Here is a 17,830-nt window from a genome sequence, read left to right on the forward strand (position 1 = left end):
TTTATATTAAAATAATTTTTCAATATAGTATTAGAATTTTAATAATTAAATGATCATAAATTTAAATTTTTTTATTTTTATTTATTTAATAAAGATTAATCACAATCTAATACAGATTCATATAAATTTTAAATTTAAAAAGTTTTTATTTAAAAAATATTATATAATAATATAAATTATATCTTAATTATTTAAAATTTTAAATTAAGATGATATTTTCATGAAAGTCACGATCCACCACGTGAAAAGCACAATGAAACCTCTCGAAATTAGTATTTAAACCCTCTCATGCTAGTCATTCTGAGTGTATAGATTTTCTTAGCATCATGATGATATGTGTACAGAGACTAGCTAATGATATCATTCTTCATGGTTCGAGTGGTCTAAGCAAGTGTGAGGAAGGGTGCCTTTCTTCTCAATTTCTTAATTTTTTTATTTGACAGCTTTATAGTCTGAATACAGAGTGGCAGACAGTCAAATGAGTTAGTGCACTTGCTGATAATGTTAATTTATTATTAGTGCTCCTTTAATCACTTTAATAAACCAGCAAATGGCTTTTAAGCAAGCTGTTAACGCTCTGTTAAGTAATTGATTAATATACCGTTTGTTTTTGTTTTTTGAATTCAACCACGTGCATTTCGTGTTCGGTCACAAAAACCAGACCGAATTTTTATCCCACCCATAACTAATTGGACAGCACTCTAAGCATACCTCAAATTACTGTAAAGCATCTTCTACTAGGTTTTTTTTTTTTTTTAAAAAAATCAATGTTAAAAAGTTCAGAAATTCTTTTGGTCAAAAATGTCCTCTCTCTGAATTTCTCTCATGAGTAACAGACACTTCCACATGGCGAGTTCCTATTAGGTACTTAAAAAGACTAACATACATCTCAGGACACAGGATCTCGACCCAAAACAAGAAGTCCATTACATGTCGTCTAGTCATTCGCCCACCTCAATAAAAAGGTATTAAAGACACACCACCGAACTCCATGTGTTCAACAACCACTGGCCTACTAGCGCTGTCCATATATTAATTTCCAAAAGAGTCCACACCACCCCATCGTTCTCTTCTTCGGTTCCTTTTCACCTTCCCTCTCAGCTACTAACTGCATTTCAAATAGAAACCTTACCTTTACATTTCATACATAACTTACAGCTCCATCGATCTTCTTCTCCGGGAAGATTTTTTCTACATGGCGAGAGAGTTCGCAACATGCGTGGAGTACGGCTTGAGTCTTTCGAAGAGAATTTACTACGGAAAGGAAATGACCCCAGCGGCATCGGCTGCGATGACGCGGTCGATGTCATCGAAGTCGTCGGAGCTGGCGGAGAGTTACTTGCCTACTGCGTTGATGGCTTATGCGGTGGTTTCGGAGCCGGAGCTGGTGGACAATCCAGACGTACCCAGTTATCAGCCTTACGTTCATGGGCGGTGTGAGCCGCCGGCGTTGATACCATTGCAGATGCATGGAGCGGTGGCTATGGAGATTGATTGCTGTTTTGATCATGCAAACGTTTGTTTTAGCGGCGCGTGGCGCGTGCATTGCATTAAAGCGAGTAGGAAATGTGATGTCCGCATTGCCGTTCCCATGGGAGAGCAGGTAATCTACTAATATATGTTGGTTTTTTTTTTGGCTTATAATTTATCAATCAGGGATACTGAATTTTATGTAATTGTCAATGAGAGCGAAATTAGATACTTTTTTTTTCATGGATATTAAAATTTGGAAAATTTATAGGTTCATTACAAAATGAGAAGCTAGAGCCCTAGACCTTTTAATAATAACGATTGCATGGGTGTGTCAGTTGACCAATTCACTGGATTTTCTTAAGAATTTGATACTTAGTCTGGGATCAAATTTTGATCATATATTCCTCACTGGAATTTACCATGCAAGGGATTCGATAAGAGGAGAAGTTAAAAAAAAAAAGCTGCTGATGTTTCAAATTCCAAAGGGCTTACGAATAGTAGATAGATTATGAGTTAATTACATATTCAAGCAAGATAATATACTTTCTATGTTTAATGAAACTTCTAAGCTGTTATAGAAAACTTATAACTTGTAAAACAATTTTTTTATATGGGATTTGAGGTTTTTTAAATGATAAAATTAGTAATTTTTAAGTCAATTATTACAAAAAGAATGAGAGAATGAACATTTATTCTTATTTTTTTATTTTTAGTTTTTATATGATAAATACTTTGAAATTGAAAATATATTTTTTTAAAAGAATAGAGAAAAAAAAATGAGAGAATGAACATTTACTCTTATTCTTTGTTTTTAGTTTTTAAGTGATAAACACTCTGAAATTAAAAATATATTTTTTTAAAAATAGAAATTATGAACTTTTTACTTAAGTGACTCGAGGAGAATTTATGGGCCTTGAACTGTTTTGATGTAATGGAAAGGTTGGAGAGTTATTTTTTCTCAATAGTATTAATGAGTGATAGATATATCTTACATAATATTAATAAGAAATAAATATCTCTTACACAACATTAATAAGAAATAAATGTGGTAGGTCATTTGGAGATTTTTATACACCTATAGGTATAGGAAGACGAATATCCCTAATATTACTATTTTATATTAAAAGTTATAAGAATAAGTAAATAGAGTTTTATGGCCCAACATGGAGCTTATAATAATCTCCAGGCCTTTAGTCATTTTTGCTTGGCACGCTCCTAAGCCCACAGTCAATAATAAGTATGGTAGTGAGCCAAACTCTTGTTAAAGACTCTAGATCTAACACCTCGCTAGACCGATACTCACTTGAGACTTAAAGGTATGGGGTCTAGTAGCACGCCACTTTTATAGTCACTTGGGCTTGGCACGATGCTAAGCCCAAAGATGGCAGGTTTGACAATATGCTAAACCAATGTCTCTCAAGAGTGTTGTGTCTAAAAGCTCATCTGATTTATGTTCAATTTGGATTTGGCATGTGGCCAAGCCTAAAGGCGATAGTTTTGGTTGTTTGTTAAATCAATGCCTAATTATGCTCAACACACAACTAAGCTAAAAGTGTTAGGTCTGGTATTTCACCAAAACCATACCCTCTTGGATTAGTTAGTTTCTATGCTCAAGGGCATTAGTTCTTACAGCTTTCTAGACACTTGTTTGCTTGGATTCGGTATATTGTTGAGTCCATAGACATTGAGTCTAGTAGCACGTGAGACCTATTACCAAGGTCGATGGGTTGAGAAAGTTGCTAGATTCATTTCTAATTAAATTTGGTGTACAATGAAAGTTGCTAGATTCATTTCTAATTAAATTTGGTGTACAACGAAAGTTGCTAGATTCATTTCTAATTAAATTTGGTGTACAACCAAACCTAAGGGTGATAGATCTTACAATTCGTTAAACCTATATCCAATTGAGCTCAACTTATAACCACACTTAAGAATATTGGATATTGAAGCAAGCTTGACTTATGTCATTTAAACCTAATATTCTATGAAATCTATGAATGTTAGATATAGATACAAGCAATACCTACTCATTTCTCAATAGATTATCACCTGTTTTTTAAATTTTTTAAACAATTTCTTGGACTCAGAATTTATTTTTTATAATTACAATATATTTATCCATCAAATGGCATGATAGTGTTTGTGTTTGATTAATTGGCGGAATAGTGAGTTTTTAGATAAATGATTGAGCTTAGAAAGAAGGTGATTTGATGATAAAAAAATAAAATAAAAAAGTTTTTATAATGTGATGCGTAATTTATGAATGGTACAGGAGCATATAATTGGAAAAGACACGACCTAACATGTCTCATGTTTGTACTATTAGTCATTCATTGTATGTCCAAATTAGTAAACAGTGTAAAACTACACGCGCACTTATTTGAAATGAATAACACGACTTGTTGCTGGCACCATTGCACAATGAAGAACATATATGTACATATTGCATTATTATTTCCTTGAATCGTTACTCGTTTTTCTTGAATGTTTAAAATTAACTTCTTCTTTTTGAAGTTCTCAAGTAAAACATGATGTGGCTAACAGGGTTCACTTCTAGGTGTCGAGGTTGATGTTACTGGAAGATCTTATCATAGTCAATTGATCCAAGCAGAAGATGCAAATGACAATGAAAAAGTACGCAGAGGATGGAATGGGCGTTTAATAAAAGGCAGCATGTATAGTTTTGAAATTCCAGAGGTGATTTACCTAGTGCATTTGATGCATAATTAATTCTGGTTATGGATTACGAATTGTTTCACATTGCTCTGCTAAAATATTTATCTGAATTCTCATTTCCTGTTTAGGTTGGAGGAGGCTCAACTTTCTCGATCAAAGTGACTTGGTCTCAAAAGTTGCTATATCATGAGGGGCAATTCAGTCTCAATGTACCATTTAGTTTTCCATCATCTGTCAATCCCATCGGCAAGAAGATTTCTAAGAGAGAAAAGATACTTTTGAATGTGAACTCTGGTGTTGGTAAAGAAATTTTATGCAGGTGTACTAGCCATGCTCTAAAGGTATGCCATTCTAGTAGGCTCTAATGCTTCAATCAGCTTCTTGTAACAAGACAAAGGAAGTGAGATGGTGATTATGGTTTGACAGGAGCTAAGGCGTGAAGTTGGTAAAATGGGTTTCTTATATGATGCAGAAGTACTGACTTGGTCAAGTGCTGACTTCAGTTTTTCCTACAACGTAAGACCTTGAACCCCCGGCTGTTTTTTTCCCAGATATATTTATTTCGATAGTATTGCCATGTAATTGATGATCAGACAATGAATATACAAAATGTGCAGTGAGCCATACCAGCACTTATTGTGGTTGACTGCCGTGTTCACAGGTCTACTCCAAGGATTTACTTGGTGGTGTGCTTTTGCAGTCTCCATTCTTACGAGATTTTGATGACAGACAAATGTTTTGCTGCTATCTATTTCCTGGAGACAACCAGGGCATGAAAGTTCGTTACCATAAATTTTCTGCATGATTATTTATTTTCTAAAGTATTTCATTTAAAAAAAAAGACAAGTGGTCTGTAAGGATAATTTACTCTTTTTTTTTTATATAAAAAAAACCCTTCATGCCAGAAGTTTTGTCGCGCAAATTACAGAGGACAGAATTTTTCTTGTCACTGGAACAATGGCGTGCCAAAAAGGAGGAGAATGTGGCCGCCAAAAGCTAATAAACTGGAAGTAAACTAATGAAGGCACAAAACACTGCTAATAGAAACGAAAGTGTTCTTGTTAGAGGAATACTTGCCTACTTTTGTTGTAGTTTCATTTTGGTGCCATATGAACTCAAAGGACCAAACACTCTTGTCTCTGAAGTCCGAACCAAGGCTTCATTATTAAAGTTTCAAAATTATGTGACTTTTCCTACTTCATGTTTGTGAATTTGTCAGGCTTTCAGGAAGGAAGTGGTATTCTTAATGGATATTAGTGGAAGCATGAAAGGGAATCCTTTCGAGAGTGCAAAGAATGGAATATTGTCATCTCTCCAGAAGCTCAACCCAGAAGATTCTTTCAACATTATAGCTTTCAATGTGGAGACCTACTTATTCTCATCATTAATGGAACAGGCAACTAAAGAAGCAATATTAAAAGCTACTCAGTGGCTTAATGATAAATTAACTGCAGCTGGTGGCACCAACATTTTAGCCCCCCTCAAACAGGTATTTCCTTTGTGTCACTATACGTCCTTTCAACCATGTTGAAATTGCTTTTGGCTCGGGTTTTTGTGGCTTTGTAATCCAGTTCTCAACTAGTTTATGGAAATGAAGTAGCCAGATCTGGCTTCTACACTGTCTGCCTCCCTCTCTATAAGTAACCATATGCCACGTAGAGCACGAAAATCACTACCTAGAGTCCTTCCTGCCCGATCCCATTTGCTCTTTTTTTCCTACGCTGGACATATTTTAGATGCTTCATTTTCCACTTTCACATCTCTAAACAAGATACTCTTTTCAAGAATTTTACAGATTTTATTTTCTAACGTGTTATGTTTTAGGCTTTAAAGCTGTTGGCTGAAACTACTGATTCAATTCCTCTCATTTTCCTCATCACTGATGGGGCTGTTGAAGATGAAAGAGATATTTGCAATTTTGTCAAAGGTTCTCTCACAAGCGGGGGATCGATTTCTCTTCGCATATGTACATTTGGTATTGGTAAGATTTTGTTGCTTCAGTTGTAACTTCAGTTGTTTGATTCCCATTGTCTTGATCGCTTTGATCTGTCATGTCTGAAGTTGCCTATTAGATACACTTAATGTCTGAATTGATGACTGAACACACATTTGCACGCGAGAACTTAGTGTTTCGATAGTCATATTTCAGTTTGCGATGCTTTTCAATATATCTTGTTATCAAACTTGTTATTCAGATGTCAACATATCATGAGCTTAATGAAGCCCAACCTGCATGGCGCTCAAGCTTACCAGCTTTGTGTTGGACAAGCTGAAACGAGCTGCCATATCGATTACTAGAGTTGAGCATTTCTCCCTGGCAATCAAAACTGGTCTGCCTATCCACCTGATATCTGCTTTATAGCGGACTTTTTTTTTACTATACCTGCTACCTCTAGTTAGCATAATGAAAGAAAGCACATCAATTAGGGGAGTGGACGCTAGGCTTTTGTCCCAAGTAACATTGTTTGACTTTATTATATATCTTCTCATTCTTCTCAACAAATGTCAGAATATTAAAATAAATTATATACTGCATCCTTACACCACTTCTTACCTTTTTATACAATTTGTTAAAGAACCTTATAAAATGAAAAAAACTTCTCCAGGTACATATTGTAATCACTATTTCTTGCGAATGCTTGCACAAATTGGGAGGGGTCACTTTGATACAGCTTATGATGCAGGTTAGCTATATTTCAGTTGCTTTTTAGAAGGGGAATTTATGGTGCAATAGGCCGTGTACATTTCAATACTGTGTAAAGTCAAGCAGGAAAGACTCTTATAAAGTCAATTTCTCTATTGCTCTTTTCTTTGGCCAGATTCGGTTGATTTTCGAATGCAGAGATTATTCGCAGCTGCATCATCAATCATTCTAGCCAATATAACCGTTGATGCTTTGGAATCTCTAGACTCGGTTGAGGTGCTCTATTTAAGATAATGAATATTGTTTTATGCTAATCCGGCTTGAAAATGTTCATACTATCTCTTAGCATAACCATGTTTCAACAGAGGAGGTTTTGATTCTCTCATCGCATTCAATTTTTCTGACTGTTTCTGACATAATGTCTTCTCCGAGTTCCTTGCAGTTGCTTCCGTTTTGTATCCCAGACCTCTCATGTGGATGCCCATTGATTCTATCTGGGAGGTATAGTGGAAACTTTCCAGACTCTGTCAAGCTAAGTGGCATCTTGGCAGACATGAGGAAGTTCACAATAGACATAAAAGCGCAGAAGGCAAAGGATCTGCCTGTTGATAGAGTAATTTTTCTTCTGGACATACCATTATTTAATAAATATGCACTTAACATCACCTAGTGGTTGTAAGATAGATTATCAAAAAATAGCAATCTTTAAAAATTGCATGATAAGAAAGTTGTTCCTGGAGCTTTCTTCTCTAAGTATTCTTAGCTAACTCTGCAGGTAGTTGCAAGGAGACAAATTGATTTACTCACAGCTAATGCATGGTTGTCAGGAAGTAAAGAACTGGAACAGAAGGTTTGCTACTGAATTTGCTAAGATTCTGATCATCAATAACACTGTAAAAAAAAAAAATTAAAGGGAACTAATGTTGTCACGGACAGAGTGATTACGTTGGGAGAGGAAGAAACATGTTTGGGGCAAAGTTCTATTGGCTAGGTTGGCATGGATTGCGTGGTTGTGGTCATGTGTGTAACCATTGTTACTTCTTGCAAACCTAATGCGTTTGATCTTCTTCATTGTAGGTTGCAAAAATGAGCATACAAACTGGGGTTCCATCTGAATACACCCTCATGGTTTTACATCACACTCTTAGAGAAGAGAAAGCCTCAGAAACAATTCTGATACGGGATGTAAGCACTTGCCTAACTCCTAAAACTTATGCTTAATTCTCGGAAGAATTTATTTACTTTCTCTCTTCTAATTATACACAACAAGCAGACAAGTTTCTCAATTCGAATAACAAATGTTACGTCTATTATCCAGCATTTTTTTTTTTATCAAGCAGCGGCTGCAAACTGGCCTTTTTCTTGCATTGCTCGATGACTCGTCTTAAATGGAAGCGTGCTTATGATTTTTTTTTTTTTTAAAATCTCAAATATTACTTAGGAGATTGTTTGCAAATATTCCTTTGTATCTATGAAAACAGGTGTTCAACAAGATCAACCCCCTTAAGAAAATGGACTTACAGATGAAAATCATGTTGGGGAACCAATGCGTTGGCTTTGGCAACTTGAGTGCAACAGCTGAGAACATTCCTCCAGGAACTGAGACAAGGTCATCTGATGCAACTGAGATGTTGTTCAATGCTGCTTCAAACTGCTGTAGCAGGGTGGTGGATCGCTGCTGTTGCATGTGCTTCATCCAAACTTGTTCATATATGAATAATCAATGCGCTATTGTCCTCTCCCAGCTCTGTGCCGCCCTTGCTTGCTTTGAGTGCATTAACTGTTGTATTGAGCTCTGCGAATGCGGGTAAATAAGTTCTTGTAAATGGTCGCTGAACAGTGCAGAGTGATACAAGAATGCAATGTTGTGTGTTTGTTATCCTGCTGCGACTTCCTTTGTATATTATTAACTGCAAACCTTTTATTTTTTTCTTCATCTGTTTCTGTTCCATCACAAGAAAAAAAAAAGATAGATATTTTGCATGTAATGAGTGGATGCTTTGTGAAATTCCTTATTTCGCTTGTTTCTGTCGTCATTTTTGTTTGATTTTAGATATTTCGAGCTCTTGTCTGAGGACTGATCTACAGCATCGCTTGTGTCAGTAAAATCTAAGCTCACATCCAAATGGTGGGTTTAAAGTTTTATTTTTTCAACTTTTTTATTAAGGGTTTAAAGTTTTAAGCATACTCCCGCCGTCTTGTAAACAGAGAGTTTTATTAAATTTTTTTATTAAATTTCTCACACAAGTTGTGAAATTGCACTAAATATTATGTCAATTTATATATTTTTTATTATATTTACTACACTATCCCTTAAAGTTTAATGTAGTTTTAAAAAATGTAAATTCAATTTTTAAAGAGTGAAAGTAAAGCAGTAAAATTATCACTTATTTGTTTTTTTACTTTTTAATAAAAAATTAATATTTTAAGATATTTAAATAAAAAATAAGGGTTATATTATGTTAAGTAATACATTTATCTTATTTTATTTATTAATGGTATAGTAGTATTTTTAGTTTAATTTATATATAGTATCTTTATATTTAAGTTAAAACAAGTACTTCAGAATAAAAAAATTAATGAGAATTCTAGCTTCTTTTTCTATTATGTTCATATTTTTTTATATTAATTTAGATTGTTTTAACATAGTATTACAATTAATTTTATAAAATGAGGCTTAATTTCATATAGAACTTATTTTTTGTTAATTTTTTTAAGTGATATTTGTTCAGTTTCTGTAAATCTGGTATTTCATCTTCCTTTTAGTTTCTGCAATTATTTTATTAAGGTTCTGTAATTTTTTATTTTGGAGTAATTATATAACTTTGAGAAAATATTTGTTTAGTTTTTGCGATATCTGTTCAATTTCTATAATCTGGTATTTTTATCTTTCGCTGTCTTTTCATTTTGATTTTCTTTGTTTGTTTATTATGGCTATTGAAAGAGATGATTCATTTCAGTCTGTGAGTGCAAGATTGGATAGAAAGAATTATTCATAGTGTAGTTATTGACACGATCAAAGAGTTGATGTCTTATCCCAAGTGCAGGAGTGTCAAAGTAAAATAACCCGGCAAGACCGGGGTCGAACCACAGGGAGGTGAATTATATAAATTACAAATAAAGAAAAAGATTTAAAGAGAAAAAAAACAGAAAGGAGTTGAAGAAAGTTTTGGGATGTGATATTGATGTAAGGATTAAACAATAACAAAACATATGTCAAGGTTATAGGATTCACTAATGGTATTTCAAATAAATATAATATAAACTCTTTTTATTACTCAACTAGAAACCACACACAAAGGAGGTTCTAATCGGATGATTTCTCGTTATTAGCTCATTATAAATTACTAACATGATCATATTAATTATCTTATATAAGTAATACCATACTTATAAATATCATCAAGCATTCATGTTGCTAGTTTATGTTAACAACAAATCAAGTTTCTATCATAATAACGATTTCGGCCGAAAACTATGAAAGATCAAGCATTTGATGTACCAAATATTATACAACACAAATCTAAATTAAACATTTAATAAGCAAGGTATTAAGAATTAGTAAGATAAAAAGATAAAACATGTTAATAACAATCTTTCTTGGATATAAACATTTAAAGCTCATGTTGAGTTTATATTATACCTATTCTAACACCATTAGAGAAACCTTTTCACCTTGACATAATTAACTTAGCTAAACATTAAGAAGGAGAAAAACACAAATAAACAATATAAGAACATAAACATAATATAAGCTAACTAAGTATAGGAAAGGAAATGAAAGAGCATAAACAAGAGATTACTATAGCATAAAAGAAAACTTGAACATTACAAAGATGTAGAGAGAAAGCAAGAAGATAACTTTGATCTGAAAATTAATATGACTAAATACATGGACAATGCCTCCTTTTATAGGCTAAGTTTCAGAACTATTGATTGATTGAAGAATTGGTGGGCATCCATTGATTTGGTGGCTGGTTTTTGACATTAATGGCTGCTGGTTTTTTGATATTGTGGGCTGATTTTTGATATTGTTGGCTGGCCAAAACGTCATTGCTCACATCAGAATTATAGCCAACTGAATTGTGGAATCTGTGGGCAATTGTCTCAGCTTTCCATAAAAAAAAACCAGAGCTCATTTGGACTTCTAGAACTCAAGATATGAGCCAAAAACCGAATAGTGCTTGAGCTGCAGGACAGCTTCCGACGTCTTCGTTGTTGCTAAGATTTGGGCTTGAAAACGGCAGAACTGAGTCTTTGACTTCATATGAAAGTTGTAGGTCTATGTCTTACCTTTCCATCGATATAAAATGGACCTAAATCTGATATCTACAGCTCCAGATATGATCAAATTACTGAACGGTGTTCGAGTTTGGAATGCACCAGCAACACTTTGCTAAGTTTGGCCTTCTTTTTATCCTTTCAATTTCAATCCTTAAACTCATCAATCAATCCTTTTATTTATGTGATAGACCTGCATTTAGGATGAATATTTACCATGAATTAAAGGTATATTATATTTTTAGACTTGTTAATATAAAACATGCTTTTGTTAGGGAATTTAATGATACTTTAGGTGCAATATGATGACATAAATCCTTAATGAGAATGCACTTTTAAGTACTAATCAGTTATAAAATGAAAAATTTTCTTAAGGTAAAAAGATGTAGGGATATGTTAGTGAAACTTATGTGATACCAAGAATACCAAGAAGCGTGATGCAACTTTGATAGATATATGGAAAGCAAACAATGCAAAGATTATTACTTGGATCAATAATTCTATTGAGCATTCCATAGGTACGCACTTAACGAAGTATGAGACAACAAATGAGGTTTAAAATCATCTACAAAGGTTATTCATGTAATCAAATTTTGCAAAGTAGTATCAATTAGAAAATAACATATAAGCTCTTCATCAGAAGAATATGAGTATTTATGAGTTTTATTCCATTATAACAAATCTTTGATATCAATTGGCTCTTACAGAATCAACAAAATTAAAGGCATGTGGTATATATATTGATCTTAAAGAGTAGTAATGATTGATAGATTTTTTAACAACACTTCATAATGATTTTAAAGAACTTGGAGGTTTAATTTTCCATCGTTCTCCATTGCATTCTGTTAATTGCTATTAGTGAGCTATTGACTGAAGAAATACATTTTCAATTTTATTCTAAAATTTTATTCTATCTACTTCAAATCCTTCTATACTAGCAGTACTATTTAAGTCATTCTTTAATTATCAAAATAAGCCTTACACAATAATTGTCTTACTAAACCTGATATTATTTCAGCATGCTGTTTTTCTTAGGCATATACCTTTTTTTTTTATTCCATCCACTACTCATAGCTTATAGATCTTTTTTTTTTATATAGAATTATTATAGTTTATCATCTCACATTCCTAGTATCTTAAATACCCATCCCCATGTTCGATCAATTTGTACTTATCAATCTGCAGTTACTGACACTTTACTCTTTGACACACATGAAGCTCCATTCTCATTTACAGCCTCTCAAGCTTTATTTGAGAATGTGGATCTACCTTTATGCTAATCCATACATATTTATAAGTCTACAAAGCTACCATATTTTATTTATTCTTGTTATTCTTCATCATTTACTTTTTTTGGCTTCTATTTATTATCTCTCTAAGCCCTCTTCCTATAGAAAGGTAATTCTTGATCCTCTTTGATAGCAAGATATGGATGAGGAACTTTTGGCTTTGTATAAAATAAATACTTGGGATTTAGTTCTTTTACCTTCTTGTAAAAGTGTTATTGGTTGTTTTTTCGTGTATAAGATCAAGACTAATTCTAATGGGTCTATTTAGCGATACAAAGCTAGGTTGGTTGCAAAAAAAAAAAAATACTCTTAATAGTATGGTATAGATTATAAAGAGATATTTATTTCTATTACAAAAATAATTATTATTCATACTCTTATTGTGTAGTTTCAATCTGTTAATGGCATATCTCTCAACTTGATGTTAAAAATACCTTCTTGAGTAGAGATCTTCAAGAATAAGTTTATATGACACCTCCTCCTTGTGTTTCACATGACTCTGGATATATTTGTAAACTTAAAAGGCGTTATATGATCTCAAACAAACACCTTGTGCTTAGTTTGAGAATTTTTTTTGTTATGATTTCATCTTTTGAATTTGTTTCTAATAGTCATAATTCTGCTCTTTTTGTTAAATGCAGTAATACAGGTCTTATTATTTTGTCCTTATATGTTGATGATATGATTATTACTAGTGATGATACTAATAACATCTTAGTTTTGAAAACAAAGTTGACTAAATAGTTTGAAATGAAGAATTTAAGTTATCTTTGATATTTTTTAGACATTGAAGTAACTTATTCATCTAGAGGTTATTTTCTTTCTCAGTTGAAATATATTGCAGATATTCTTGAGCGAGCTAGACTTATTAATAACAAAACTATAGATACTCTCATTAAAGTAAACGCAATGTATTCTTCTTCTAATATTTTACCTTTTTAACAGATCCTACTTTATACTTACTATTGTTAGGAGCTTGATATATCTTACTATTACTCATCCAGATATTGCATATATTTTTCATGTTGTTAGTCAATTTGTTGTTTTTTCTACTACTATTTACTGGGCAGTTATTCTTTATATTTTACACATTGAGATCGATTGTTATCTTATTCATCATCATCTCAAGTATGACACCATTACTTTGCCATTTGTTTCTTTTTCCTTGTAAATTGTAATTTACTGGGCAGTTATTCTTTATATTTTACACATTGAGATCGATTGTTATCTTATTCATCATCATCTCAAGTATGACACCATTACTTTGCCATTTGTTTCTTTTTCCTTGTAAATTGTAGATTTCTTTACCAAGTCACATTCCATTTCTCATTTTTGTTTTTTAGTTGGAAAACTCTTAATATTTATAGCTGTCGCATTGTGAGTTTGAGAAGAAAAATTCAATATTATATTTATCTTATTTTATTTATTAAGGGTAGAATAATATTTTTAGATTAATCTATATATAATCTTTTTGTATTTAGGTTAAAGTAAGCACTTCAGAATAAACAGATTAATGAGAACTTTATCCTCCTTTTCTCTTATGTTCGCATATCTTTTGTGTTAATTTGGATTGCTTTAATGGTTTGGATGGAAGTGATAACATTTTATACTAGATTTTATAAAAAGCTTTCAATTAAAAAATTTAGATATGCACCCATAATGTATTATGGACGTTTGGATATGACTAGACTTCAATAAGTCATCCCTCCATAGAAGAAAAAAAAAAGAAAAAAAGTTAAATTTTAAAATGAGAGATTATTCAAAAATTGAATAATATTTATTTTTTTTAGAAAAATACTTTTTATTCATATACAATATGTTTTCATCCAAACAACTGAAAAACTAGATTTTTTTTTTTAAAAAAAGGCAAATTTTTAAAGCTTTAATTGTAGCACCTAATCCAGACAAAGCTAAAATTAATCATCCTAACAGCTTATTTGTTATAAGCATTTGTCTCCCCAATCCCTCTCATTCTATGCTTTGTAAGATTAGATTCTCAAATCCCCTCATTAGTCTCTATCTTTCAAAGCTTCTTGATTGGATTCTTACTTATTTATTATGGCTTTCTTTGTTATCTTGATTTTCGCTCAATTTTCTACTAATTTCTTCTTTGTTTTTTTTTTAATATTAGAGCAGTGAGTGGTCTGGATTTTTAAAAAAATTATGTTCATGGTTTAGATTCTCTTCAATCAACTCAAAGATAGATCTCATTTTTCTTTGAAGAGATATCTTCAAATTATATATATCTTATTTTTTTATTTTATCTTCTTACATGAAATGGTTCCTATTTTATTATACTTTTTTTTCTCTAGTATATTGATATGTTAAGCCTAATTTTTTTAAAAGCCTAAGTTTACTGGGTGTGCATCAATCTTATTATTCCAAGACCTTTGCGCTTGTTTTAGACCATATAAGACCTTTTTTAATCTATATAACTTCTCTTTTTGTCCCTAGAAAAAAAAAATCCTTAATTTTGCTCAACAAAAATTTCTTCCTCCAAATATCCATTAAAAAAAGTTGATTTGACATCATATACCACCTAACTCTTATGCAGAGTAAGAGTTAACAACATTTTTATGGTATCCAAACTAGCAACTGGGGTAAAAGTTTCTGAAAAATATATCCCAAAAATTTGTGCATATCCTTTAAGAATAAGTCTTGCCTTATACATGTTTACAAAACCATCAAAGTTTAACTTAGTCTTCTAAACCCATTTGACTTTGATAGCTTTCTTATGTTTAGTTATATCCATCAATTCCTATATTTGGTTCTTTTCAAATATTTTGAGCTTCTTTTTCATTGCAACTATCCATTTATGATTAATTGTAGCTTTATTATATCCTGCAAGTACCATTACTATAACATTATAATTATAATAAATATTATAAAGTGATCTGGCTCTTTTTGCTGGTTCATCACCCACGTCCTTATTCTTTTTTAAAATTCAAGCTTCTTGTCATTTTTCTAACTCTAGTAATCTAACTCTAAGAATTTGACATCCTTGTGGAAAATCACTTTATCAGTTTGTAGCAAGTAGATCCTGTAGGCCTTTGAATTTAAGTTATAGCCAATACAAATTATAAGTATTACTTTTTTTATCCAACTTGTCTCTCTTAACCTATAGAATGTAAAACAAACACATGAAACTATATGTTTTCAAATTAACTTTGGTTTGTAGCCATACCATGCTTCAAATAGAGTTTTTTCTGTAATGCTTTTGTTGGAAGGTTATTTAATAGAACTATTGCAATGTTTATTGTCTCAGCCTAAAACTGCTTTAGCAACCCTTTATCATAAAGAAAACTACTTTTCATCTCCATTATTATCCTGTTTTTCCTCTCTATAACTCTATTATATTGAGAAGTGTAAGGTGCAAGCAACTGGTGTTCAATGTTTGTATCTTCACAAAACTTGTTAAATTTTCCAAAAGTGTATTCAGTTTCATTGTTAGGCCTTATCACCTGCATTTTGCATCCATTTTGAGTTTTAACCCAAGCTTTAAATCTCTTTAAGATGCTAGCAACCTCACATTAAAGTTTTATAAAATAAATCCAACATATTCTTGTATAATCATCAATAAAAGCAATATAAAATTTATTATCGTTGATGTGATCCTAGCTACATCATCAAATGATCCATTAGAAGTATCCATTTAGATATATTCCAAGACCTAAAATGAAGTGGATCCAAAAGGAGTTCAATGGGCTAAGTTAAGAGGGCCGAGTTAAAAATATTCAAATCTGCTAATCTAGATCTATGTCTACTTCCTGGGTCATAAATAATGTTATATAAAGAGTTTGAATGTGATTCTAATTGGGTTGGAAACTAGATAGATATACCTTTCCAGCAATATATAGTAGGTCTCCTAATTCATCCGAACAAGAGAGAACAATATGTTTAAAGTTGGGTCTAAAATCTGCCAGCAAAGTACAAAAACAGAAAAGACATTATTTTCTTAAGTATGGATTTCATTCACTATAAGGAGTCCTTAATGCTATTGGAAACTTATGTAGAAGCCTTTGGTTTCCTTATTTTACAAGGATTTCATATCAAATAAGAAGAAGTAATTGGTAAGAAATTAATTTTTATTTTATAAGGCATCACATTTTGTTCAACAAGGATTCTTCAATAATTATTTTTCTTGAGTTTTTTCACTATTATATGTGGCGAGGGGTGAAAAATAATCTTATACTATTATTTTATTTATTTTTATTATTTTAAATATAATTTTAATTAGTTTGAGCTTTATTTTAATTAGGTGCATGTCTAACCCATTAGTTTTAGGGTTTACATATAAATACTCTTATGTGAAGATTTTTATTAGCTTATAAATTTTATCTACAAGTTAACACATATTATGATCTCTTTTTGTGTAGTTAATTGATTCTCATATTAAGTTCTTGATGGAAATTACAAACTCTTTAAATAATTGATCAACTTCATTATAATTTATACTTCTTATTCACGTCTTATTATAGGCTTAGGGTATGGTGATTAATTGCATATAACTTTGGTTCTTTAAAGTAAGGTTCTTATTGGATCAAGTTGCAAACTTCTTTAAAACCTTAAATTATCAATCAAATGGACAATTCCACATCATTCATTCAGTGATGATATATTCATAGGTCCCCTAATATCTTTTATGTAACCATTGTAATTTCTATGTGGCTTTTCATGCCTTGCTTTGTCAAAAATGAAAACTTGATAGTTTCCTATATTGATGAAAGGCATGTATAAGAAGTTCTTTCTTTAATTCAAGCGAGTTTTTCACTAGTTTGTTCTTTTTCATGAAGAGTGAAGCATAATGATGAAATGCTATTATTAAAAAAAAAGGGTCAATGACATCGAAAAATAACAACGAAATATTTCAAATGCAAATTTAGCAACAAATTAGTAATGGATTACATATATACTAATTTTTTTAATATTAACAACAGATTTAGCAACAAAAATCAATTACTAAAAAAATCAGCAATGGGTTATCCATTGCTAATACGGTGGCACGATTTACAATGACTGTGCTGATAAAGAGATAAACAAAATTTGACCTTAATATATATATATATATATATCTGTTAGGAAATTCAAGCCTATTGGGATCTAGGTAGAATTAGTATCATAGAAGACAGTTTTCTCAGAGAACATAGAGACCATTAGAAATAGGTGAATGCAACTGAATGGTGTAAGTCCCGTTAAAATTCTAGGGCAATAAATCCATATAATCTGCAGCCTGTTTCCTAGTTTATCTTTCTTCTCAATGGATTCTGTTTTCCATAGAACTACCTCTACTTCCGCCTCTTCTACTTCTGACTCTTCTAAAAGCAGGAAAATTGTATAAAGGGAAGAAATAACTATTGAAGACTTTACAAAAAACATTGATGACTGGAAAATCCCAAAAATTTCTCAAACCCAGATTTACCAAAAATCTAAATATGATATTTTCAAAACAGATTTCACTATTAAAACT

At 31.7% G+C, this 17,830-nt stretch overlaps 1 protein-coding gene across 5 annotated transcripts; it reads left to right on the forward strand.

Moving 5' to 3' along the window:
• The first annotated feature begins 994 nt into the window (after nt 1-994).
• On the forward strand, nt 995-8,781 carry LOC105133437 (inter-alpha-trypsin inhibitor heavy chain H3-like). 5 transcript variants are annotated; one of them, XR_843803.1, is made up of 14 exons: nt 995-1,603; nt 4,018-4,170; nt 4,278-4,490; nt 4,576-4,665; nt 4,811-4,927; nt 5,369-5,638; nt 5,974-6,130; nt 6,756-6,833; nt 6,969-7,069; nt 7,236-7,406; nt 7,569-7,643; nt 7,730-7,784; nt 7,871-7,978; nt 8,275-8,364. XR_843803.1 is itself a non-coding variant. In XM_011037444.1 (13 exons), exons 1-13 carry the CDS (start codon nt 1,196-1,198, stop codon nt 7,906-7,908), a joined length of 1,926 nt encoding a protein of 641 aa, XP_011035746.1. In that variant the 5' UTR covers nt 995-1,195; the 3' UTR covers nt 7,909-7,989. The 5 variants fall into 5 exon arrangements, 4 of the variants coding, with proteins under 4 accessions (XP_011035746.1, XP_011035745.1, XP_011035744.1 ...); XM_011037444.1 differs by lacking the exon at nt 8,275-8,364 and having other exon boundaries at nt 7,871-7,989; XM_011037441.1 differs by lacking the exon at nt 7,730-7,784 and having other exon boundaries at nt 999-1,603; nt 8,275-8,781.
• The last annotated feature ends 9,049 nt before the right edge of the window (nt 8,782-17,830 follow it).

Source organism: Populus euphratica, unplaced genomic scaffold (assembly GCF_000495115.2).
Source record: "Populus euphratica unplaced genomic scaffold, PopEup_1.0 scaffold33.1, whole genome shotgun sequence".
NCBI lineage: Eukaryota > Viridiplantae > Streptophyta > Magnoliopsida > Malpighiales > Salicaceae > Populus > Populus euphratica.

Excerpts from the sequence above, each read along its gene's own strand:
- LOC105133437 (XM_011037441.1), top strand. The coding sequence starts at position 1,196 with ATGGCGAGAGAGTTCGCAACATGCGTGGAGTACGGCTTGAGTCTTTCG. Across the intron at positions 4,491-4,575 it reads GTACTAGCCATGCTCTAAAG|GAGCTAAGGCGTGAAGTTGG; the intron begins GTATGCCATTCT and ends ATGGTTTGACAG. Across the intron at positions 7,644-7,870 it reads GTAAAGAACTGGAACAGAAG|GTTGCAAAAATGAGCATACA; the intron begins GTTTGCTACTGA and ends TCTTCATTGTAG.